Source organism: Megalopta genalis, chromosome 7 (assembly GCF_051020955.1).
Source record: "Megalopta genalis isolate 19385.01 chromosome 7, iyMegGena1_principal, whole genome shotgun sequence".
In the NCBI taxonomy this organism is placed as follows: Eukaryota; Metazoa; Arthropoda; class Insecta; order Hymenoptera; family Halictidae; genus Megalopta; species Megalopta genalis.
This window is the reverse complement of record NC_135019.1, coordinates 23660823-23688505: the sequence shown is the minus strand read 5'-3', so window position 1 is coordinate 23688505 and position 27683 is coordinate 23660823. Positions and strand designations below refer to the sequence as shown.

At 35.3% G+C, this 27683-nt stretch overlaps 1 protein-coding gene across 5 annotated transcripts in view; it reads left to right on the top strand.

Annotated features, from left to right (window-relative positions):
• Positions 1–5303: 5303 nt before the first annotated feature.
• Mp (collagen XV/XVIII-type protein multiplexin) overlaps positions 5304–27683 on the top strand; it is a 567976-nt gene continuing 545596 nt past the window's right edge. For 4 of the 5 annotated variants that reach the window (XM_076523939.1, XM_076523938.1, XM_076523937.1 and 1 more), the window contains exon 1: positions 5304–5997. In XM_076523939.1, the coding sequence (XP_076380054.1) occupies positions 5987–5997 (11 nt within the window). In that variant the 5' untranslated portion in view covers positions 5304–5986. The remainder of the gene's footprint in view (positions 5998–27683) is intronic. The other variant, XM_033478557.2, reaches the window with a different exon arrangement.

Sequence of the window (27683 nt, the reverse complement as noted above, 5' to 3'; positions counted from 1 at the left end):
CGAGATGAAACAATAACCATCCGTTCGTAACTCAACTGCCGTGTCTATAATGCTCGATTATTCAGTCGGCGGAACGTGTCCGCCGTCATTAATAAACTTCTCTCTGTCTGTATTATTACGTGTGATTGATTATTGGCACGCAAATGTCGTTAACAATGTCTGAAGAATTCCAGTCAGACGCGGTGTGAAAGTACACCGTGTCCATTAATATCATCAATTACAACGTATGGTACTGACTGAATAAATATTACGCTCGTCCATTGATATTCTCCGCGAATCGCTGCATTCGAAATCTTCAGATAATGTTGGGCTAAGAATGACGGATAGTTGTCCAATACAGTCCGCGATAAAAAGATGGCACACTTTAAAAATAAGTGATTTTTATTTATTTAACGTTACAATCAATGTTTTGCTTTTTTGACTGTAAAACTAGTTACTGAAATCAGTGGGAACATTTGATGCAAAGAAATTTCGCATTAATACATTTTAAATTTGGTTAATTTCATTGTAAAATTAATTTTATTTTTGACGACTGCAAGAAGCTTTATTGTGTATACAAACAATTCGTCAAGTTTGTACAATCGTTAGTGTAAAATTAAATTAACATTTTATAAATGCACGTACTTATGTCAATATTCAGACGCTTTTTGAAAGAGAACATTTTATAAATTGAGCCAAACTACTATGAATTTTTTGAAAACATGAAAGAATTGCAGTCATCAATATTTAATATCTGCTCCATGATTCTCAGCAATTGCAATTGTATAAACTTCTTTAGTAAATTATTGCTAGCTTCTTAAGTCGTTTGATCCAATTCTTAAAACTGTTATTCTATTTCAAAGAGTTATGAAATGCGTCCAGTTTGTCAGTCAAACAACATGAATATTGTATAAGTGTTGCAAAAACTAATTTATCCGAAACTAATCGCACCGCTACGGTCAACTAAAATAAGTTTACTTCCCAATGAGATTTACTCATTTAACACTGAAACGTGCAATAAAGATGTATTGCTTGCGAACGAAGCTGGTTCAAACGAGGTTTTTTTTTTAAATTTTCATAGAACTAGTTCAACATTGTTTTTCCTCTCAAAAAGAGAGACGAAGGTTTTCATCAAGCTTGATTGTTCTGTTGATGCAATCGTTAAAAGAGTTAATGGATTTTAATCACAGCTGCGGGCTTAGGCAATTCCGAGCCGACCATTAAACTAACATTGAATCATTCGAACGGTATTTTCCAAATGATACAACAAATAATATAAAGTTATTTGTCTCATATGGCGATCTATTTCTGCAAAACACTTTCAATTCAACAGCAATATCAATTTATAAGTTATAGTTTACATATAATTTTACTACTGTATTTAAAAAATGTTCATTAAATTACACTGATAAAAAGATTGACGTGCAATTAGCTTGATCTTCCAAGTTAAAGATCTTCTCAATTCATTAAAATTTTAAAATCTTACTAACTTTCAAAAATATAGTTTAAAATTAGTTTACTTAAGATTCTTAGCAATATTTATTAATTGTTTAATTCTTAATCTCTTTTATTTTACTATTATGTTTAAAGAATCTTTTTTCGTTTTAATGAACAAAATGTTCCGATTTCTTGTTCTAATATTGTTCTGATTTTTATGAATTTAATTCTGAAAATACCAATCTACATAGAACTTATTACAAAGCAGTAATTATATGTACTGTATTTGCAAATGTTCACTCGATTTAAATAGAAGTTATGATGTCGTTATGAATGTACGTAAACGCATCACCAAATGAGGAAACTTACACAATTTCCTGTTGTTGCTAAACAAATTTCTAATCCTGTGCGATAGTGATAACTTACTTCAAAACATCATTGTGCTTTCCGTAATCGTCACATTAGCATCGTCTGTTCATAAGCATTGTCAGTGGCGCCAACGTATTAATATTGGATGATCTCTAACAATCATGACGATGCCTTCATACGATGAGTTCCACTTGCTCTACAAATCTTAACATTCACGCAAGCATTTTTAAACGTGATTCAGTCTCTCAAGCAGCTATTGTGAGCGATTACATCAGCTACCATAGAAGACAAAGTTATCGCGAATCCAATTAACGTAACTTGGAACTTATCTTTCTTTTACTAGACTAATATAATAATTGAAAAGAGAAACCGATGATAGAAACAGATAATGTACATATCGGTTACAATATTGTAGACCGATTCTTTGTCAATAAGAACACATCACATCCGCGTTTAACGTTAACCCAGATCACGGTCAAATGATCGATTTATCATTTTACAATTCTACAAATTACGTAGACATTTTCAAGCAAAATGATTGAATAAATTACATGAATGGAGTAACTACTTCGATAAAAACTATACAAAATCGGAATTAATTGAATATTCTCATTTTTATGAGATAATTTTACTACTTGGCAGATTTGGTGCTGAAATAATTGTCTCTATCTCGAAGATGATTATACGACTGCATAATTAATTATCATAACAATAATGCACGGTATATTTGTATAATTGTCATGATTAGACTGTGGATTTTTATATTAAATAAAGATTGTGCCTATTAGTTGCAATACATAGGAGCTGTACAGACATTTAATTATGTTCTCAATGATTCTTGAAATATTTTTAATATTTCAAATCTGGTCTCCACATTTTCGTCATAAATGCATAAAATGACGACTCTGTAACATTATCATTGGATTGCGAATAGTTATACGAATTTTTATTTTATATAAAAACAAAAGTGTTTCTTTCATTGGCAAAAACTTTTCTCATCCTATCATGTTATTTATTCAAAATTTGCATCTGCAAAGTAACAAAGATTCGCGGTCTATTTATCATAATGCTCAATTATAGCCATCAGCTCGTCGGATCTCCCGAGTTAATTTCACTGCCAGGTGAAAATATTCGTCCGGATTTCGCTGTATGCCACAAATAATGAAGGCGAAAATACAATTTCACTTTGAAATGAATAAGCTTTTAGGTGTATTGTCAGAAAGATTGAGTGACAATTTTTATCCTGTCTGAAATAAATAAAATAACATTGTATTAGATACATACATATATTTCTGCCAGGAAGCTTAATTTTTGCTAGCTTTTATTTTTCATTAATATTCACAAGTCCGTGGCGTGATCTATGTTTTCATGTAAAGCTTATTAATCACGGTGTAGTAAAAGAAGCACACAGCCGGAGTTATTTATACCTTGACTTTATTCATATTATTTTCCAACTCAATACTGATTACTGCTGTCAGAGTGAAATATTGCGAGACCTACATTACTATCTTATACTTCTCTTTCCCCATTTTATTCGTAAACATTGGAATTTATGTTACTGTTTTTCACGAAATCAAGAAGCTATCGAAAGCTCTGTAAACACAATTCGTAATAAATCGTTCTCGACTAAACAAACATTTATTGGAAAATTAAATGCGCAAGATAATTCGGCATATTGAAAAAGTAATTTTCTTGTATGTCATCGGTTGTCGTTGTTGCAAACATATTTTCAAAACCTTTTTCAGAAATGTAACTACTCTTAGTTATATCAAGCTTCAGTTTCTTTCTACTTCGTTTGTTTATTGAATGATGCGTTAGCTTTAGCTAGTTTTCTGTTATAGTTTGATGTATTATTACAATATCTAATAAAGCTGGAAAAATTTAATATATCAACTTTACATTTTATGACTTTAGTAAATAGCAATTTTAACACAAGAATTCATTTTACTACAATAAAGATTTATTACAATTAATGTATACATTTACAATCAAATATTATAAAGAGTTAATGGAGGTAACTGTATTCTATATTACAGTATTTAAAAAAAAAAGTGTAAATATTAGTATTATCAGATGACACTGAAGTATACTTCCATTTTCCGATTTCATATTCTCATTTTGTAAAACGATGTGATTACACGAGGTCTATTGTAGTAAATAGTTTGATTTCGCTTTCATAGAGGCTAGCAAATAAATCGTGGCCGACCATACCAATTCTCGTACCATCTCATCATAATGCTTTCTGAAAATTATCGTACGAATGGTAATTTTCGAATGATAAATCTATAGCTCGTGCTGCAGAAGTTCGAGATTTTTGGAGCGCAGCTTGTCGAGCGTTGACATTCGTATAATGGTACGGAGAAGATAATGTGGAACGGGCTCCATTACACGCCGGAATTGTAAAAATTTGAATTCATTAGGTACATTGTATTTAACGGAAAGTTAAAAGTTTCACCTTTTCGACGGTGAAATTGCTGCACAAATCGAGAAAAACATGTTCTCGTAAGAATTTAGAATTTTTCCTGTACTGTGCTGTGGAACGTAAACTATTTAACATCATTATTTCTTAAAAATTGTACGATGAATGAATATGACTTAGATCTGATGAGGTTTGATCAATGTAGAGTTTTATAAATAACGTTAAATGTTAGATAATGCGTAAAAATATAGACAGAAAATCATAGAACCAGTCATTTATAGTGCTAACTCTCCTTCATATCGTACCTTCAAACACATACGTAGACGTTGCGGCGATTACTTTCTATCGATGTCGATAAATCATCATGGATGATCTTCAAACACGAACATATTTAGTTCAACAAATTCGTTATGAGACGAACTTTATGTCAAAGGAAACGCATAAATATATTTAAGCCTATACATTGGACACCATTTTAACTCGAAATACAAAATATTTTTTTTGGCCAACAGTTACACTCTTCACAGTCTTGCTTAAATATAAACGTAAAAATAATTTTGTCACTTAGCCATGAAACAAAGTAAGTTTTACTTGAAATATTTTCTGAAACGACTGATAGTTCAGGAATCAATCGATTCAACCAATATCAAGAAAATTAGTGGACAATCGAATACACGCTCCACAGGAACCTACAATTACTATTTCATCCCGTCCAACTAAAATGTTCGCAATTCTCGGACTAATAGCCTCACGTCAATATTCAAAATTTATCGAATTCGGGTGATAAATTCGTTCAGCTAATTCTCAAATGTTCCGACCGCGTCCGCGAAACAAATACCCTAAGCGGTCCACAGGCGAGGTCCATCGGGCACGTACGTCTCTAAACGACCATCTCGTCCAGTCACCTGGACGAAGAAGGGGGCAAAAAAAAGATGCGGGAATAGAAGAAAAAAACAAGAATCTTCGTGAATTTCGTAGCAGTGGCGGATTCACTAAAACAGATTTAGCCGGCGGCCGGAAGATGGCGACGCATTGCCCGGCGTCGGGCGTCGTGTCGGCGGCAGTCGCAAGGACGACGCCGTCGCCGCCACGTGGGGAGCGAATTTGAATCGGCCGCCATTGACACCTCGTCGCCGGCTCGAAAGCAGACGTCGTGGAGAGCGTGTCCGTTGGTCCACGCGTGGACCCGTTTAGGGGATAAGGTCCTAGCCGATCAGCCGGCAGGGGGGTCCGAAAGTAAACAGCTGGCTAGACACCAGAGAAAAAAGGAAGAGAGTTTAGAGATCTGGTCGGTGGCTAGATCAGCGTTACGACGTCTAGCAGACGGTCGCTGCGGCAGCCTACTCGCGGAGTAGGAGGAGGATAGGAGGGAGAAAAATCGAGAAGGAAGCGGCAAGTGTCACGAAGGGACTGTTGTCAGTGAGTGGTGGACCGTGGAGCCGATTGGGCTGTCAGCAGCAGCTCGTCGGGATTGGTTCCTTCGGAGTAAACGGAGACTGTGGTCCGGGGGTAGATCTGCCGATCAGTGCCGGAAGTACATTGACCTTGCTCTCGAGGCGACCTTGGCGATTGGCGCCACTGTCGAACTCGTTTAATCCCGAGTATCGAGCCGAAATCGAGTGCCGCCTGTCCTCATCCGTTAAATTTCAAAACCGTGTTGATCGGTGATCTACAGAGTGATCAGTGACCGTTCTGGTGCCGTGTGTGTGTACTGTCCCCGAAATCATTGAGGAGTCTCGACAAGATCGAACTTGATTCGCCGAGCTGATGGAATGACCCAACATGTGGCCTAGGTAAGTCGAGCACCTTGAACTATGAGCAAACGCGAGCCCGGTCAGCAGAAACAGGCCAATCATAGGGTAAACGAGAGTGAAAGAGCCACAGGTAGGCCGCCAAGTCGTCGGGGGACCACTCATTTTACACGATGGCATTTTAATGTTTTTGTATCTGCTTGCTGGGGTGCCGCTCTCGTTTTTGGGATCATGCGGATTTTTCCGCCAGCTGCGGTTGAAGCGTTTCGCCGGGCGTGGTAATGAAGTCCTTGTGCAGAAATGAAAGGTCGTTCGTTTTGTCGGAAATCGAGTTCACGGGCGTAACTCGCGCTTTATTTACCCCGTGCGATGAATGGACGCTGTGGGACGCTGTTCCGCGGTGTTCGTTGACCTCGAAGGCACCGTTCGCCGGGTCTCGCCGGTGTTCGAAATTGCATTTCAAGTATTTGTTCGATTTAGCGATCTTTGGGCGACCTCTGGCGGAAATCGAGTGTACCTCGACTTCATTTCGGAATCATTGAAATTCCGATTTTCTATTCATGATCAAGAGATATTTCAGGCTGCTGTTTTTGCAAGTGACTAGTGGCATTCGTTTAAATTTTCCTCCGGCGGTCTTCGATTTCAGTGAGATACAGCAGAGATTCCCTTATTCGACAATTTGTTTTTACAATATTTCAGAACTTGAATACAATTTTTAGATAATAGAATGTTTTGGTGTCAGAATATTCAAAAAATAAAGCTTCGGGTAAGAGAGTTTCTACTGTACTCGAATTCCATTTTTAAATAATTGAAATTCTCACTTTTCTTGAATGAGGCGTATTTCTGATCGCAGTTTATGCTCTCATTTGATTTAATAATCTCCATTTTCAATTTTTTTATTCGACGATCATGTCCAATCTTACTTAGATCGTATCCTTAACACTTAGCCAACCGAATGGGGAGATCTGCCTGTTTTTTCAGTCGATTGATGAACGATTGGGGAAATCTTCCACGTCTAATTAAAAATGACCGCTTAATTTTATTAAGATTTGCAAGTGGTACGAATGTTGAAGATGTAATTGATGCCATATAAGTTTGCTTCGTAATTTTTGTTCAATTGAATGAAATACTTTAATTTTATGAAATTTTTTAGGTTTCTGGGGCGGTCGTGGAAGTGTTAAATAACTGAAATTTCCAATGTTCTTAAATGGGATGTATTTTAGATTGCAATTGATGTACTTGTTCGATTCTCTAATCCTTGAAATAGGAGTTGCACCGAAACTACCTGGATCTTATTTTTAAATCATTGAAATTCGTAATCTTGTTGAATCAAGTACATTGTATGTAAATTCTTATTAATGTATCCGTTTGTTTATAGCGATCATTATTTAGATGTTCCTCTAATCATTCCTCTCGTTCGACTTAATGATCTTTATTTAAATTTTTCTGCTGTTTCACTAACTGCATCGAACTTACATGGATATTAGTTTTAAATTATTATATTTCTCCTTGAACGAGGTAGATTTCAAATTGCAATACATATTTGTTCTAATTATCTTTATTTCCTGTTTACTTCTCCGAGCGCATCGAACATTGTCTTTATTTTTAAACAATCAGAATATACATTTTTCTTTCTAAACAAGATATATCCCAGATTATAGTTGTACTCGCATCGTTATAACGATCTTCATTTAAGTTTTCTTCTTTTTCCGATCGCATTTAACGCATGATATTGTTAAGTGATCGAAATCCAGATTTTCCTTTTCGAACGAAATCGTATGGATCTTTGGATTAAGATCATCTTGCTTTTTTTGTGATAACTGATCCTTTTTATGGGTACTGTTCGCAGATTTTCAGTCGGGAAATATAGAAGCGCTCTTTCATTTTTTTCGTCTCGATTATGCAAGGTATAAAATATGCAGTCGCACTTCTGGATAACCGGATTTGCTCTTGAAGCACCCATTCTGGGTCTGAAATCCCTCTGCGTTCATGTATCGTTCCAACGGAAACTCAGCCATCTGTAATAATCGGGCCAGGTACGTTTCCATGAACGACTTAGTTAGCCTCGACCCTGTGAAGTAGGTATACTCCGCTGATGTTTCCTTCAATCGCTTACGTTCATTCCCTCGAAATTTATTCTCGTTCATAACTTCCAGCCTAATTTTCGAATCGGAGCCTTGATTTTCTACGTTATTAGCATTAAACTGCGAATACGATACTTTGAAGATATCGGAGAAAATTTAGGAATATTTTGACACTATTCACATTATCGAAAGAAACAATTCATTTTTATTTATGTTCTATTGCTTACAATGGATGCTGAAGATTTTACTTTGCAGTGGTTATTTTGCCTATAGTATATAATATTACATCTTAATTCATTGTTACAAATTTTAGTATTTTCACATTACAGTGTACACATAATTTGTGATGATAACAATATTCAATTAACAATATTAAATATAAAATTGAAATATTAACACCAATCTTTCGCACACAATTCTCACGCATAATTAATAACAGTCTTTATCGCCATTCACTTCTCATTCCTCATTCAATTATTCAATACATTGACTCCCACTCTCCTCACACCACTCGATTATTCAATTCTATCAATTTAATAAAAAGAACCTTACAATTTGTAATTTATTAATCTCTTGCACTGCAATATCTATCACATCTACGTTCATTAGAACGAGATAATTTATATTTTTTGTACGTTTCAATTTACTTTGTATACTACATTTTAATAACAGAAGAAATTAATAACATTATCATTTCGGAGATGATGTATGAAATCATCATCACGAGTCTAACTCATTATATTGGGGTATATCAGGGTATATTGTCAGTACCATATATACATAATCTCATAGCATCACAGCTAAATAACCTAGATAGATGGTTCTTATAAAGTCGAATATCCTATAAATGTTATGCTTTTAATTTATATCTAATTAAATAATTCAAATTTCACCTGTTACGCTTAATTTCGTAAAGTGCTCGAAAAGACGATTGATTGTGAATTCCAGAAAAAATGTAATTATGTCAAATATTTCACTTGCTATCAATTAAACTTGAAATATCAGTGCGTGCAGAAATGTAAAGAAAACCAATCAACTGAGTTATTTCCTAAAGATGAATTTAATAAGGAAAAAGTACCTATTACGGAATACCGCTCAATTGTAACCCATTTTTCCAACAATCACACAAACAATACGATGAAAAACAGATAAAGGCTATGAAACTCTAAACATTTCACCCATATTTGTTACCCATATTGTTCTTTATAAATCCACTTACATAAGTGGATACGTAACAATACGGAACACAGGGACATTGTTCGAAAAGAGTGTTCTATATTGGGAACGCGATCCTACATCGCTATTGTACTCGTATTACTCTTTATTCGTATTAAGTAAATATTTCAAAGTGCATTACGTTATGCAGAAACATCAACCTATCGGTAATTGGTAGTAATTGGTCCATTTACCTTAAACAGCCTCCGAACTCAAAAATCCTCAATTCCAACCCGCCGATCTGAACAGCTCTCGCCTGTCCTTAAGAAAGCGACTCGTAAATCTTTCGTCCCCGACAGTCCATACCCAGGGGTTGTTAAATCGATGCTTATCGTAGTCGAAGGGTAGCTGACCTAATAAAGTAGGACAGAAGAATCCCGGCGATCCTCTCGCAATCGTCCATCAAACGGGACGATCGGCCAGAGATCCTTCTATCACACCTTGTCGTCGAAATGTTTCGACACCTAGTAGCAAATCCGGCGTGTCATCCGTGTCGTTAACGTATCGCCCAACATATTCCGGTGATAATGGGGAGAGAAAGAAGGAGAACGTTGACGCGATGCAACGCGGCGCATCGTGGGTGCATTACGCGATGCACCGTATTAATCCCGGAGACGGAGGAATGGCGTTCGCACTTGCCGTGTTTTCGGTCCAACGACATAACTCAGCGCGTTGCTCTTTTTGGAATTCCCTCCCCCGGCCCGCCCCTCTGCCGAGTGCATCGGGGAGGAGAGAAAGAGTGACAGAAGAGGGCGATGAGGGTAGCGGGAGAGAAAAGGGGTGGAACACACGTGCCACGTGACGGCCGCGTGTTAATCCGCGCGGAGTGTATTTACGAGTCCGCTCGCATTCAGCGCACGTGTGGCGCGGCAGCTTTAACGGAGAGCTCGTAAGCGTAACGCGGAATACCGTGTTGCGCGTTGTTCAACATCAAGTCGTAGATAAAATCTACGAACGTGTCGTTCCCGCGGACTTTTCCTTCCTTCCTTCCTTCCTTCAGCGTTCTGCGGAATAGCCGGTTGATCCGGTTTAAGCTCCGCCGAAGATTCGTTCCGCGCCGACATGTACGATAAGCGCCCTGAAACCGTTTAACCCTCGGATAAGGGAGGTGGGTACATTTTGACCCGTCGTTATTGATGAACATCGCATATTGTTGTTGGCGCGACGCACAGAGCCGCGAAATTGAGGATCGTTGGACGAAAATCGAAATGGTCTCATTAATGTCTAAATGTAGATTGGTATTTGCGAAATACAAGATTAGTAATTATTAGGTCTGCAGAAATTAATTCGGCTGCGTTTATAAAACAAATTTAGTATTTATTTGTATTATTACAGTATTATGCACATCTGTTATTCATCGAAATAGTCTCCATTATTTTTGATGACTTTGGTCCATCTTTCAGGGAACTGCAGCATACCTTCACGAAAAAAGTTATGATTTTGATGCAATAAATTCATCGGTACCTTTTAGCACATCTTCCAATATTTGGAAATTGGTATTTGTTAAATAATGTTGCAGAGATCGGAACAGATTGTATTTCGATTATATAATTTAAACCTTTCAGTTAATTCAATTACTAATTATTTTAATCACGAGCGTAATTGACATGTAATTGAAATACAATGTAACTGGCCTACAATGTAATTGAAATGTAATGTAATTGAAATATAATGAAATTGAAATATAATGTAATTTGAAGGAGTCAGACACATTATCATATTTTTTAATTAAATGATTATTTAATTGAATATAAAATTTAATTATTATTTTCAAAATAAATATTAATTTAATTTGTAATTTGTTATTTATGAGAGAAATTGCACATAGACAATGCCTCCTGTTTGAAACCTTCACGTGGTTCATGCAACCTCTTATTACCTATTATTTTTTAATTAGTAATTTTAATTCAATTTCCATCGTAATTCGTAATTATTGTAATTGAATCATTTGGTATTTTGTAATTATATTCCTATTGAATTGCGAATTACATTGTAATTTAATTGAACGAAAATTTGTGTTACGAATTACAATGTAATTGAATTATAACGTAATTGAATTATAAATTAATTGAATTATAAAGTAATTGAATTGAATTCAATTGTAATTCTGCACAACTCCGGGTCGGAATAAATGAAAATCCGATGGAGCCAGGTCAGGAAGTATGCCACACATGGGAGAATTTCTCAGCCCAAAGAACAAATGGCATCCTTTGTTACCTTTGCAACGTGTTGTCAATGATAGTGACAATCCTTTGTTACTTTTGCAACAGTTGCTAGTGATGGCGATCTGCATTGACAATCCGATGAAGCTGAAGCAATCGATAGTACAACCTTTTTACATCCTAGAATTTTTCTTTAATTGAAAAGCAAATCGTATACAGTGCCGTATGCGAGTCTTGCCAGACTTTCAGTTACTGTCAGAACCTTCGCTGTTAATTGTTCTACACGTAAGAGAGTACACCTACGCGTGTCACTCGTGTTTGAACGTACCCATGTCGTCATCCACTCGACCGTTTGACATTTAAACTCTGGCCGCCGGAAATTAGATTCTAAAATTTTCAAGTATCCTTTAAGGAACATCATTTTAATTATTGACTTAATTTAACGCCATTCTATTCATTCAATTTTTATTAATTTCATTAATAAAAATTTTCATTAATTTTTTCGATACATTCGCTTTTGTATTATATTATAGTTTGCTTCTTCAGATTATATCGTCGGCAAATCTGTGCTAGAGTTTTATTATGAATTATATGCATCTTCATATTTAATGTTTCCTTTAGACATTAAATAGTATTAACGATGCACTACTTATCATGGAACCAAAATTAATTATTATTAAACTACAGATCTGATTCGTAGGGGAATGAAATAATAAATTCATGAGAGAAATGAAATTCGAAATCGAAATAAGCAAGTGTCCGGGCGTTTTGGCAATAACGCGATTGAAAGCCATTGAAAGAAGCCGGAATTGAAAAATCCAAGAATGTTGTTTGCAGAAAAAATGCGCGAGGTAAATTTAATCTGTTCGTATCCGTAACAATTACGCGTCGAAAGAACAGCCCAAGGAAATGCAATTTACTGCAAAATTGATGGGACGGTGTTCACAACGGCAAAGATTCCGAAGAGAAAAAGAATAATTTATTTCCGTGAAATGGGACACAGCAGCAGCGGAAACTTCCGTGCCATTTCCCGGAGCGTCGGCTGCCTGGAAGTTTGGATCGTGTCGCTTGTTACGTTGCAGTTACTGAAATCTTAGATTTCTAGAAAATTGAAAACACCGAATTATTCACCGTTTTTCTATCATCGGGGTAACGACTTTCCAAATACCGCTGTCAATCTTCGACTATTCCGCTTCCAATTTCAAATTTCCGGATGAAAACAACAACAAAAGATCATAATGTAACACGTGAATTATCACTGATTTGTTTCATAATTAAATGCATAGGCATGGATTTTCCATCGGGTTGTTCCTGGACAGGTTACTCGTTCGAGGATCCATTTGTGTGTACAAACTGTTTGTTAATTCGATTTCTCTTTACTTAAGCAAACGTAGAACGTTGCGTGGATGGTTTGTGTGCACGGCTTGGTCGAACATCTTTAGTATGTGCGTAGTAGACTCCTTGGTGAAGAGCTAAATGAAAGTAATCCTGGTTATTCTGAAAAGGGAAGTTAGTGTTTCTAGTATCGGATTTCGAATAGTATGCCATTATTATAAATAAAATGAACGATGCGAGAGAAGTGAGATTCAACCAAGCGCGATTAATTAACAGTTCGCCAGCGGTGCCGGATCATTTCTGATAACAAAACCTCTCACATTTTATTTCGTAATGTCTGAGGTACACTAATTTAACTTGGGTCAAATGTGACTCGTTGCCGCCTTCCGATTCACGATCTGACCGTCCGTTTTCTGACCGTTAAATATTATTATCGACAGTTAGAAGTTAGAAAAGTGTTCAATTGTAATTTACTATGTAAATAATATGAAGATTATCAAAAGGACAAGGAAATAATGATAAACTATGATTTAAGCATTCGTATGTTTTAACGAATCTTTTGGTATTCGAAATGTGCACCACGTGAATTGAGAAGAAGAATCTAGAAGATCGCAAAAATTGAATTGTTGCCTAGAAATCATTTTTGGAATGTAACTGTTGGACAATATCCAGGTGCTATGATCTATTGGTCAGTTTCAATGTTTTCTGGTTCCATTGGGAAGAGGAAACAGATTAAAATGACCACGCTGCTTGACAGTTGTAGATGACCTTACCATTTGATAAAGTGTCAATTGTTTATGTCCTATCATGTGTCTACTCTACAATGCTAGAATTCTCGCATAGGTAGAATTAATAATTTAATATTTAATTGCGGGTTTTATGATGTATTACAATAGAATAATTGTAAAATATGAAAGAAGAGTAGAAAACAAGACAATAGAAATTTGGTTAATTTTAGTTTTTCGAAATTCGTACGTGGATGTGTTTGATATAAAATTTTGCAATTCAGTATGAGAAATAAACATGTAATTAATATTCCAAAGAGTATTCTAGAAGCATACATGAAATGTTTACGAGATTTATTTGAAAAGATCGTCAATTCACGTATCGTACTATTTGACAATTAAAGATATAAGCCATCATTTGATGCAACGCTTAACTCACATCGTGACGCAATATCAATTGCAACACGGAAGTGTTGCGGACCTCGGCAGCTCGCCTCGAGGAACTTTCGATTGTATATGCTAATGTGCTATTATTGTCTTTCTCTGCTTCCTGTTTTATGACCGCTATCTCGATTTTGGACATCCATTTATTGCAGTCTTGCGATCTCTTTTTCGTCACTGTAACGACCCCACATTGAGCCACTCAGAATAAATTAGCTTTCTTAATTTTTAGTTTGTTTGTGTTAGATAAATTACATACATTATACATTGAGCCACTCAGAATAAATTAGTTTTCTCAATTTTTAGTTTGTTTGTGTTAGATAAATTAATTACTGACAATTAGTAATTCGTTACTAATAATATATTGCTACTGGTAGTAATTATTAATACATCACTAGTAGTGAATTACTGCTAATAATAATTATTAATACCTTACTAATGAAACATAATTGCTAATAATAATTTTTAATGAAACATAATTGCTAATAATAATTTTTAATGAAACATTATTACTAATAATAATTACTAATGGAACATTATTACCAATAAGAATTACTAATACATTACTAATGGAACATTATTACTAATAAGAATTACTAATACGTTAATGAAATATTATTCCTAATAATAATTATTAATACGTTAAATGTACTTAGTTTAGCTATAATCGACGAGATGAAAGAAAATGAAAATATGAACTATGAATGATGAATTTTGAATTCTCGGTTTTTTCTCGATGTGTCAGAGTTTGTGTCATGGGTGAGCCAAGAACTAATTTCGGCAATATCATAATATTCCAGAGGATATTGGAAGGGAGACGGAAAATGAACGTCAGCTTCATAATCTGAGAATAAACGTGTCGCGAAAGCGTGGCTTGTGTGCGACAGTGTGGCGAAAAGCGGGATCATCACAAATGGAATTTTAATAGTAATATTAGCCGTGTCGTTGAATTAAAAGAATAAAAGAATTTCTTGATTTATTTCGGCGAGCGAGAGATTGTGGATGCAGTCACATACAAAAGTGATCGCGATAGAAATTAGTAAACTTCTACTAAAAGTAAACTGTTTGGAATTTATATTTTCATACTCCATTAAATATTTATTCATCCGCGCTCGATTTAATAATCCAGTATCTAAGGAAATGCTAATGGGTCTCTATATTTAATGAATATGAAATTCGGAAGTGGAGGAGTTCGGAAGAATAGTTCGATGCTATTCATAATCGTGTGGTTTCTTTGATGAAAGCAAGAAATATTTTATTACGCTTCTATATGTTTTGTTCGACTATTGCAGATTTTCAATTAATTAAACTAAATTTCGATTCGCTACTAATCAAGATTTGCAATTCGAATGTTTCTGTAGGATTTGATATTATTGCAAATTATCAATAAAATTTATGATTCTATTTAGGTATAAGTGCAAATAATTTCGATAGAAAATATTCTTGCAATCTCTTCTATGTGCAATATAATGGTAAAATTCTGCACTGAGACCAGTTCAACGTGCACGCGAATAGAGTGACTTTCTTCTTTCAAGGATAGTGAATAAGTTATTATTTGCTAGCGCGACGCAGGAAACAGACGAATTATATATAGAACTTTTGAAGACATGTTTGGTCGCAGAGAGTATTGTGATCCTATGCAAAACCTTGTTTTATTGCGGCATAAATAATACTACCCATCTACACCGCACTTGTAGCCAGAGAAAGGAAAATATTCATGGATTCCTTTTTGCTGAAGTATCGAGAGATATCGAGGAAACTTTCAATTTCTACTTACCCTGAAATCAAATTTCCGCGTTTCGCTATTTGTCGGTGGGAAGTATGCCATGGAAATAAAAAAAAAATCGGTTTCCTGCTTCAAATATTCACCGAAATCGTCGTTCTAGATTCCTGAAAAATTATTACTCAGCTTGACGTCGCTGTATTCCTGGAGGAAAATCTGATTGCAAAAGATTCGCTTGATAAGTCCAACTTTTGATAGACTAACCTTCTTCAAATTTCAATAAATTTCTCGCGTGATTTTCACGCAGTTCTATAAAGCAACGAAATTATGTTTAACTTTCTTTCACATTGCAATTAGTCTCCACGAATTATTCAGAGTCAGAATATTAATTATATAGATACATTATATTTACTTTTAGATGCATGAAAGTAGAATAACATTTATTTGGTTCATTATTTTTCGATAGACAAAGACAACTTTTTAACAGACAATTACACATTTTAAGAGAGGAGTATAATACAGTAAATTCTCGTCAAAAAACTTCGAAACAAAAATCAGCACCTTGGGAAGAGGAGATACGATTATTCGAGCCTCCCGGCTCGTTTTTATAGTTATTGACAACCAGCAACTATACAAACGAGCCGCGAGGCTCGAATAATCGTATCTTCTCTACCCAAGTTGTCCATTTTTATTTACAAGCTGAAGGGTAATTAGGGAGAATTTACTGTATTGTTACTATACTGTCACGTTTTACACCTATTTCAGCTTGCTAGCAGTGTTCAATTATCGAGTGTAAAGATCGCAATGTAAAAGTAAAATTAAACTACTTTCGTTTTTGGTCTAGTTTCAACTAGAACCGCTTAGAAACTACTTGAATAAAAGTTGCGATGTAATTAGCCGCTTGCAAACTTCTATAGAAATGTGGCGTGTACAATGCTAATTTGTTACTGATGAAGTTGAGTGTGCTGCTGAAGGACGTGGGAGTTTGTATGAAGCAATTTAGGTGCGGGTCTTCGACTCTCCGTCCCGGAAAATATATGTTGTCGTTGCCATTGTAAATTCTGCATAATAGTAGTATCCACCATGCGCATCCGTGTCCCTATTGAATCGCATTTCTCGCGTGTCAAATTAACTTCTATTTCCCCTCTGATAACGCGTTTTTCCCAGCCGCTTATTCTTTCGTCGGCGAACAAAAGTTAGCTCTTCATTTTACAGCTATTCAGGATAGCTCGAAAATTATGGCAAGACCCGCCTGCTTTCAAATTAGATGAATCTTATTACACGTTCTGCGAACTTTTATTCCCAGTCTGTTCCGCCGTTTTATTGCGTCTCGTGTCAATTTTAAAGGAGGGGGGGGGGGGGGTATTTTAGGATGTGTACTTGAACCGCGAAACATTGAAGGATGCGGAAGAAAGCGTGAGAAGATATTGTAATATCTGTGATCAATTCTTTTAATAATTTTATATATTTAGTCATGAGTAAACTGCGGAAGAATATGTGAACTGTAGGCGAGATATAAAGGGTGATCCATTTAAATCGACCCAGTCAAATATCTTTGAAACCGTCGATGATACTAAAAAATGTTTCAAACGAAATTTGAATGGTTTTAGGGGACACGAAATCTGATATTAATACGATTTTTCTAGGTTTATATTTTTAAACGGAATCATATATTTTTAATTAGACTAGTCGATTCAGCCCACAATTCTTGTCAGAAAAATACTAAGGCATTTATTACGAAGAAACATTGGTTTGAAAGATATTTGATATCCAAATTGTGTTTAATCTATGTATGTAACATTGTATGCAATGCAAAGTACAGAAGAATGTATTTAATATTACGCAACCATTTTAAAAAATAATTATGTTATACATATTGTGCGTATTATTTAATTATTAACTTGTCGACATTAAAAACAAAATATAATATTACACATGTTAAACAAATATAGTATTCGTACACGTTTACAACTATATTGAACTCGATTAAATTTTTAATCTATTAACTCTATAAAGTGGTAAAGTATTAAGCCTTTAAACTCTATTAACTTTACGAACTTTTTAAGCATTTGATTATTAATATTATCCTATACATAATATTACTTTGTATTAGGTTCCATGCATAAGTTTAATGACAATGAACTAAAACATTTTTCTTCTCAATTGAAAATTTATGCCTTTGTTGAAGAAAATTAGTTTGAACGCAGAAAATGACTTTCCAACGTCACACGATGTAACTGGAGCACATTTAAATTTACTCTACCGGCATCTCGTAACGTCAAATTCTTAAAACTCTGGATACTGTTCCTCTGCCGTAAACACTACGGCACGAGAATACGGCAGAAGAGAGCACAACAAAAAATCAAAGTACTTTACTCTTTAATGACGAGTTTAAGCAGAATCTGTCAATTTCCAAGCTAATTTGCAGAGAAATTGTGTATACGCATGCACTATGCAGAATATGCAACTTATATGCAAAATATGCAAAGAATTTGTAATATGCAACATATACAGGAAAAAAATTCTTCATATCCTCTAACGATGACACGTATTTGCGTTAAAGTTTGATTTGTTTAGTTCATTTTTCTAAAATATGCATTTGCATAAACTTCCGCAGTCTAGTCATGGAACACGATGCACAATGACAGATGCTATGACTAGTTTCAGTCGTTTAGCTTGCTTGCTGTGCATATGTACTTCTGAAGCATGATTCACCATACAGAAGAACATTACTCCTGGTTTCCAAGAATAGTATGTAAGAATGCGTTCAATGCAAAAGTTACTTAATTGAACGAATAGTGATGCTATTTACGTATTTATTTCTAGTAGGACATGAAAACAATTTTACACTGTTGGTAAAATTGCATTTTTGTAAACTTCTTTATTATGAGAATTATCCTATTGCAATGTAAGAACAAGTAATTTATTATAAACTATAAAGTACTGTACAACTTATAATTGATCATAGGAAATTAAAATTTAGTACAAACGTTATTTAAATGAACGGATAGTGATACTGTATAATATAAAATTACATATTTATTTGTATGCTATTCTTGGACATGCAAATTATCCTAACATAATGTAAGGACAAATAATTTATTATAAGTTACAAATATAACATAGATACTTTAGATGTACAACATACAATTCATGTTGCAATAATTTAAAATCATCGTAGTTTTCTGTTTCGAATATCTTCCTTGTTGAACATTCTAATGTTTAAAATTCACCCTGAAAGGTATGAATCAATCTGTAAGATATTACTTCATTAGCTTGAACGCGAAAAGAGACAATGAATGCTTGCTGCGACGGAATCTGCAGTTTCACGCGTTCAATTAGAAAAGATGGAAATCTTTTCAATATCCGTTACCGGAATGCAACGTGAATTTCCAATTACGCCGCTCCTCAAATTCCCCGAACAGCCACTGCGTGCAACTCACCTTATCGGGCATCCTTCTGAAATGAAATTTTTATTTCAATTAAAATTAGGACGTCCCATTTATTCGTGTCCGTCGCTGACCTGACTAGTTTATATTAAATGGAACTACTCATGTAACTCGCTTCTTAAGCAAAACGAATTTCAATTCGCTACAATAAAAAACTAACAGCCCACAGAATATTCCTCTGAGCGTGTTACATTGGTTGATTGAAAATAATAGTTTATTTTCTTGCTAATTAAAATACGAAGCATTCATTGAATTTTAAAAATATGCAATCTGTATTTCAGAAATGCACTTTTCATGCACTTTCAGTACGAATTGTTACAAATCAATACTTCCAAATCAGCTACAATCACTTATTAATGTGTTCTTTTAAAACGGAACAACTTTTTATCGTTTTCATCATTCCAATTAATTGCAACTTTTGAAAAAAATTGTCTCGATATTGTCTAGTAAACATCTCAAGAAAATTCAGATCATTTGGCCCAATTTTAAAGAAGTTATTCCGTTTTAAAAGCTGTTCGAATGTCTCAACGAGTGACTGTACTTCTTAAAATATTCACAAATTACTTAGTTTTTATTAGTCTTAGTTATTATTAGGTGTTTGAATATTTTAGTGAGCGACTATGGATAAAAAGTATTTATAAATTACTTATCAGTGAATGTGGTGAAAACATCTCATGAACCTTTGATTTCATTACAATTGTACCTTACTTCCGACAAACGTGTAATTTTAGCACGCTCCAGTTCGCCCGGCTCGATGCGTATATGTTATAAATCTTGGTACCAGGAACAAATGAAACAAGTGCAACACCTAGGTCCTCGCGGAGGAACGCGCAGTCGTTCCGCGTGTCGTGATAAATTAAGTCGGAAGTGTGCGATCGCAGAAAACGATGTATCCGTTGCCGCGGCGCGAGCCACCGCAGCCCGAGAAACGAATTTATTTTAAATTCCGTCCTCGAAGTAACCGTGTCATTAACACCGGCGGAATTTCGGTTTTGAATCACGGCATTAACGCATCAGCGATTGGCCGGCGCGGCGGTTGTTCCTTCGGTCCGTGGGCATTAATTTATCGGGAACAAGGGAACTGTTAAATTTTATTCGAATCGCCGAGGTGTGCGCGCCGATAACTTCTGCAACGCGGGCCCGTAACTTGCGGAAATTTTATTGTTTTCACGGAGTTTTATGAATACAAACTGCCTTCTGTGACGTTACGATACGCCCGTGAAACGATAATGCAGTGTAACGTCCAATTAATATGGAATTTAATTAAAACTCCGCTAAACCGGATACACGTGTGAGACGGAAACGCTGTTTCGTTTAATTTAATATCGTTTCGGTGTGTATATTACAGCACGCGGTCCACGGTTTTCGCATTCCCGAGGAAATTGATTGTGAATTTAATAAGCAATGAGGAAATTAGTTATTCGAAGAACAAAATCTGCTTGTTGTGGAACGTACGTTTAGCGGGAATTATTTTCACACGTTTGCCGCGATACGAGACGCGTACGAAATTATTAATTAAACTGTTATGCCGGTAAATAGTTCAAGGTTTAGATCAATTAATTTTTAAACTTTTAAGACTGACAGTAAATTTAGTGTTGATGCAGTAGATTTACATAGCATAGACTTGCAAACGCAAACGAATTATTCTGATTAGATTGCAAATCTTAATCTATTATTTCAGACGTCAGTCAATTTTTTCATAGATGTATAATATTAACAGTCTATAGATGATATTATGAGAAACGCGTTTGAAAGTACAGATATTAAAAATGTTCATCCAAAAATTTCGCACGCGCTCGTAAAGAGACGGTATTTGAAAGCACCCAGCTAATTCCATGATTATTAAAAAGAACTTGAGATAATCGGAAATAATTGTTCTAAGATTAGGTAACATTAATGGCGTGTAATTTTCCATTCTTTTTCTCGTCGCCAAATGGGTCTGGCCGGCTCCGACTGCCTCCATAACGGGTTAATGGGAGAGCGTGCGTGTTTAATGGGAAAATATTGCTCTATGTGGTAAGTCCTGATTAAAGCGCAACTACTGCTACAAAAAACATTTTGTTCAACAGCGTTTTTAATTAATATATGTTTGCGAAACTAATGTCTTCATTTGGAACTTGAAATGACGCAAAGCGGACATTCTACACGGTTGTAATATTCGTTTGGATAAAAACTCAACTACGCGGTTAAATGTGGAGGTGACTGAATAGCAATCCGTTATTCCCAATATCTTATTAAAATCATTTTCATTTCACGTTTCGTTATTTACTATACCTTGTTATTTTTATGTGAACAATTAAATACTTCTTTCGAAAATTATATATTATCTCAACTAATATATTTCAAGATCATGTAGAGATACACGATCTGTTAAATACACGAAAGATGGAAGTTGGAAATTTAGAATATAATATTCAGAACTGTGAATGTTTTACAAATAAACAAAACTAATTCAAATATAAAAGGAAACGTACATGAATAATGTTTCTACTTCGTTTCTAATATGGGAAATTTTGTAACCAGTAAAACAAATTTTTCTCTTGTTTCGGCTTTATTAAGAATAGTCTGCACTTTTTCTCTAATAATACACGTATGAAATAAAATTATAATAAATAAAATATTGATTGATTTTTCATAGTTTTCTCTTTTGACTATCGTGTGACATACAAAAGATTTTTCCAATAATTATCTAGAGAACGAAAAGCGATTTTTACATCATCTTGATATTACAACATCAAATTTCCCCGTAAAATAACTTTATTACTTGACACTGCCAGTGTTGGGACTGCATGATAGTAGCATCCCGTCGCCGATGAATAATACTCATGCAGCTTTCTATATTCGGATCAAGAGAGTGCACAAGTGCGCGCGGAGTGCATCGTAAGTTCCGAGCCGCGTTTTCCCAAAGAAATCCGGCTAACTTTAGGATATAACACTGTCGTGACCAGGAAGGTTGTCTGTCACGGTTGATCTTCCGAAAAGAGAATGAAATGAGAATTCTTCGCTCGAATAGTTGGCAGTTCTCCCTTGTTCGTTGTCAGCTAGAGCTAGAGCGCGTTTACCCGGCGCGACGCGGCGCGGTGCGGCGAGCCTGGATTCGGTGCAACAAGCACCGATCGATGCACCAAGTCGATTTTCCCCTCTCGTCGTCATTGGATCAGTCTGCACAGTTGCCTCCGCACTCCTGGTTAGCGCTAATGAATGAAGCTGCATGAAAGGACACGCGCGCGAAAAGCAGTGGCAATTAAAGGCGTCTGTGTCCCGTGCTTGGATGATCTTTACAGAAAGATTTAGTGCACGTCGCGCGCGGGTCTTCCGGTTCTTCCTCCCGGTTTAGTTTCACTTTTCGAAAAATTTCGCAAGCCTTAACAAAAGCAGAAATATTGCAGAACGATAGTAAATAAACGTCAGATGTCGTCTCTGTCAGTTGTATGGAGTAATTAAACAGTTTATGCATTTGCGACATAAAATGGAATTTCGAGAGCTGCTGCCCAATCTTTTAATTTAGGTATCGATACGCAGAAAATCAATGCTACTAAGAATTTATTCATAATTATAGGTAATGAGACTGACTTTTTACAACTTTCGTTTGTTTGAAAATGGCGATTGCTTCTCCTAAACCTTTTGTCTTCAGTAAATACAGCTAGGATACAAAGAAATAGTGGCTAATCTTCTCTGAGCTGTCATTATTAGTTCTCAGCTTCTTTTCACGTATCCTAGTAACAGCAGAATTATTTATGCGTGAATACAAAAATTAACAATTTAAAAAGGCATATGAATACATCTCCTATCGGTCTCTGTTTATGTGATAATCCGCTCAATGATAAGCATCTGATAACTAAGTAACTGTTCTATTGTTCGAATATTCGTATCACTCCGCTCAGCCCGGATAATGGAGGTTCTACTGTGAGTGGTAGATTACAGAATTCACATTGAGGTGGAGGAATTTAAAGTAGCAAAACGATTAAGAGAACTTTAGTATGGTGATCTACATTTTCTCAGTTTATTCAAATTATTAAAGCAGAGCTATCTGGCTATTGTACAATGTTTTGCAATCGCTTACAATCTAATAATAATTATAATGCGGGCTTTCGTGAAAAATGAAAATTACCTGCATTGATTGCAAGATGCAAGAGTTACATAGACAATTGTTTTATTTTTTTAACAATTTCAATCTGTTGAACGTAACACAGCAGTGTGACATGTTGAATGTATGTTAAGTCGGTCACGTATGTGTGACATTAATTTCGATTGGTTTTCAAAATTTATTTTTACTCTAATATATTCGAACAAACGGATGTTTAGAAGACAAAAGAGTTAAAGGACAATCTCTACTTTGAAAAATTTTACTTTACTAATTTCAATTTTAATAATTACTTAAATTTTGAGGTAACTTTCAGCGCTTAACGTGTTGAATTCTGCAAATATTCCCACTGTTTGTAATTTGACGTACTCATTTTGGTACTAAATACGTACATAATATCCGCAAACAAGTAACAATTAACGAAGAATTTATACTTCCTATTAATTGTGCAGTGCGTTCTGAAATATTGATAATAACTATTTCGTTTTCTACATATAGTTTGTCAATTGAAATGGAAGAAAATGTGCAGAGCTCTAATAATCATAAAGTTTGGGGATGCGCGTAGTACAGCTTGGAAGAGGCTTTGCGAGGAAACTGTCGTACTCGCCCGTGTATCGATGTGCATAGTTATTTTTATTTAGGGACCTTTACGAGTGATATTTCATAAACTTGATGATCACATTAGCCGAGTATCGTTTGCGGCACGTGGCTCCAAATGCTAGTTTATAAGTAGCAGCATGCCAGAGGTGTCTTAAGAAACTGTCTGACGTCCTGTTTCGTCTGTGGTCGAGTTATTCTCATGTAGATTATAGTTTCCTGGCCACTTCCTACCAGTAAAGTCAAGTGGATTCGCATTTATCCTTCTGTTAGCAGTTCGAAAATACAACATGCAACGTTATCTTGAATAATAGAATTTGCCATGCAATGGATTCTTCGTCCGACAAAATCAATACCAAATTAAGAAAGACATTTTTCTGAAATGAACTGGTGCTGGAGCAAGTGATTCGTATTTTTTTCTATTCAGAAATGATCATTGCAATTAATCCTTTGCATTCGAAGCCACTATAACTCTAAATCCAAAATAGTTTTCTTGACTTACAGTTCCAGTTTATATTGTTATTGCATTCTATGCATATGAATTGTGACTTGTATAGCAGTTATGGTTTCAACAGTTCTTTAACACGTTCCGTGCCACGTGTACCATCCATGGTACACGCTTGCATGTTTACTTAGTGAACTGAACAAATTGTTTACAAGAAATTTAGAACCGAAGAATCAATTTCCACCGCAAGAATGGACGTTGATAAGTTTTTGTTACGTTGTTATGTGTACGAGAATTAATAATTGCACGTAATACATCAAGTTTTAGTAAAATATCAAAGTTAAAATAACAAATTTGATAATGTATAAATTAATGTGAAATGTGATAGAACAATTTTTCGTGATAACCCGGAGTCACCACTCGAATGCAAATAGTAAAATGTAATTCACTTCTGTAACTTGGTATTTTTAATGTCAGCGATAATATAATCGAGAACGAGACACTAGATTAAATATCTTGTATCGTTCCTTATCAAAATATGTAGTATCTAATTGCGTATCGAAGAAAATAAAAGAAGCTGAAATAATATGATGCAGTACTTGATCAATGTTTCCAGATACCTCGAAGATAAATGATACAGTAAGGTAGTTATCGTTTCTCAAACGCACTATTGATTTTTTCTTCATGAACTACTGAAAACATTAATTCTGAAACTCTTCTAAAGTTTTCCATATATTTTACACTATTAGATTAAGTTTTAGAAATTGTCTATTCTAATGAAATCTTCGAATCACGATATCGAGCAATTAAGCGTCGAACGATGCATCAATTCATCGCAAAGTGTCAAATATTTTCGAGTAACTTCCGCAGCCGTAGTGACTACAATCGCAACATATTCGTTCTGTAGAGTCAGCTGTCGCGTCGTCGTTAACGATATCATCATAAACTGGCATTATCGGTTTATTGACTTCAATACTGATGTTACGTGAACCTTCAGCGCATTGTTCAATATTGAGAGAAGTATCATTTTATGCTGTCAACAGATTAATAGTTCCACAGCGTTTTCGTACGGATTCCATTATTTTTCTCGCGACTTTGTGTACTATTGATTCCGAACAAATGGGATTGTCAATACTTTCGTAAAATGGAGCTGAATTGAAATGGTTGTAACTGCTGGTTCACGAAGTCAAACGCAAACCATACAAGCTCGTTTATTCTTATTCAAAAGAACATAATATCTTGTTAAAACTGTCGCACGATATGCGTGTAATTCCGATATATGTAACAGCGATAAAAATCTCTTTCGGTCGCTGCAAACACAGTAATAGAAAATAAACCTGCAAATTTAATTTGCCCTCCCTTACGTTATTCATAGGATCCGTCAAAATGACACAGGTTACGCATTATTTAATATACTTTACTAATTTAGTTTACCGAGAAATTTGTTTCTTGCGACGAGCATTGCAATAACAATCGATAAAAACTCGCCTAGAAATATAACAGTTTCCTTTAATAGAGCAGTATAAAATAGTTGTTTATAGCGGCGTATAAACCTAGCGTTGAAGGAATAGTTGCTTGAAACCTAAGAATAATTTTTAGTGTTCTCAAAAGTATACTAATAAATTAGTAACGACGGCTTTAGGATTGCTTAATATTTCATAATACACGCAGATGCCCGACTGTAGTTCCCGGAAGAATCGTAACATACCAAAACATTAGTTCCCAAGTTGAGAATCTAAAAATAATGATGTTTAATGACATGTACCAGCTCACATCTGCCCCTTGTCCCTTTCCTTTGCTGGCCGCACAGGGTCTGCGACCATTCTCCCCTATTTTTGAGACAGGAATATATTCGTTTCCTTATTTTCTACCATTCATCACCTCCTTGCAAATCCTCCGGATTCCGCAGTCTGGCTGTCACCGATTACAAAAACTCGATGAAATACAAACCGTCGCTGCTTCCTTTCGAGTGTCCGATGATATATGGCGCAGTTAATTAAAGCGGCGGTGACATTCGACAGAATACAAGGCGGCATTAATGTGGGGGGAACGTCAAGATAATGTTTCAAAAATCTTGTACAAGCTGACGCGAATTCGCGTATCGTTACTTCAATTAAGATAAACGCGTAACAAGCGATTGGATACAGGCTCTATTCTTCAATGACGTAAACACATAATACAGATAAAATTAGCTGTGATACGTTTTAAACAATTCATACTGTTTAACACATTAACATGTTTCCAATTGAGTTTCTTGTTTGTTCGACATTGCGATTTCGAAGTGAATATTCGCAGTACGAAGATCTTGCATTGTACAGTTACAGTTATTGTTTTCTATTGTCGAACATTTTTCTTTGCAATGCTCCGTTGAAATTTGTATAAATTATTTGAAACATCGTGAATGTAGAAAGATTTAAAGTTGCAGATCAATATCTTTCTTTTCTAACTTATTCTTTGTGATTTTTATAATTTATTTTGAACATCGCGATTGTAAAGAAACATAAAACTGGTGATCAATATTTTCCTCTTCCAACTTGTGCTGAACTTTTTTCTCTGCAGCGTTCCTTTGAAATTTTTATAAATTATTTCAAACATCGCGAATGTAGAAGAACTGAAAAACGGAGATCAATATTTTTCTTTCCTACTTTACTTTTAACAGTACGTTCTTCTTTGCAATGTTCTTTGGAAATTATTATAAACTGTCTTAAACATCGTGAATGTAAAAGAGCTTAAAACTGGAGGTCAATATTTTTCTATCTCAACTCTCTCATGTTTCGCAGAACTTTAAAAATGAACTGCAGTAAAACATGGCTCTATTTACTTTTCTTAAGTAACTCAGTTGTCACGATGAATGATTCAATTTGCTTCACAATTGACAATATATAAATCAGGAACATTCTAAAGGATCATTACATTCAAACGTAAGGAACGTTTACGTCGAAGTAATCTCAATGCTGTAATGGTTATACGAATCGCATAAAAATTGATGTCAATCGGCTGGGCAGCTTGGCGCAGCCGACGGCTGCAGGATCACTAATTAAAATAATAATTAATCATTCAGAGCCTTGAAATACCTAAATTAATTCCAAACAAGTCTGGTCTTTCTTGATGAGCAGCTAGATTGAACCGTGAAATTGGTTCATTATCGTCACTTCCGGGCAAAGAATATTCGGAACGAAACGCGCTTTGGCGAAGTTTCGCCCAGAATTTTGTCGTCTGTCGGAGTCTCTGGTGTATCGCTTCATTAACGAGCACCACTTCTCTGTCGTCGACGACGACGTCGCCACTCGAGCTTCTCGCTTAATTATTCCGCCGCCACCCGGTACACGTGTCGTCGGCTCTCACTCGAGCTTTCCCTGTTCTTTTAATTCCGTTTTATATCATTCCTTGGGCCAGTGGGTTAATAGAGTGTCGTCATTCATTGACATTATCGCGGAAAATAGGGACGTATACATTTTCATTTCTTTA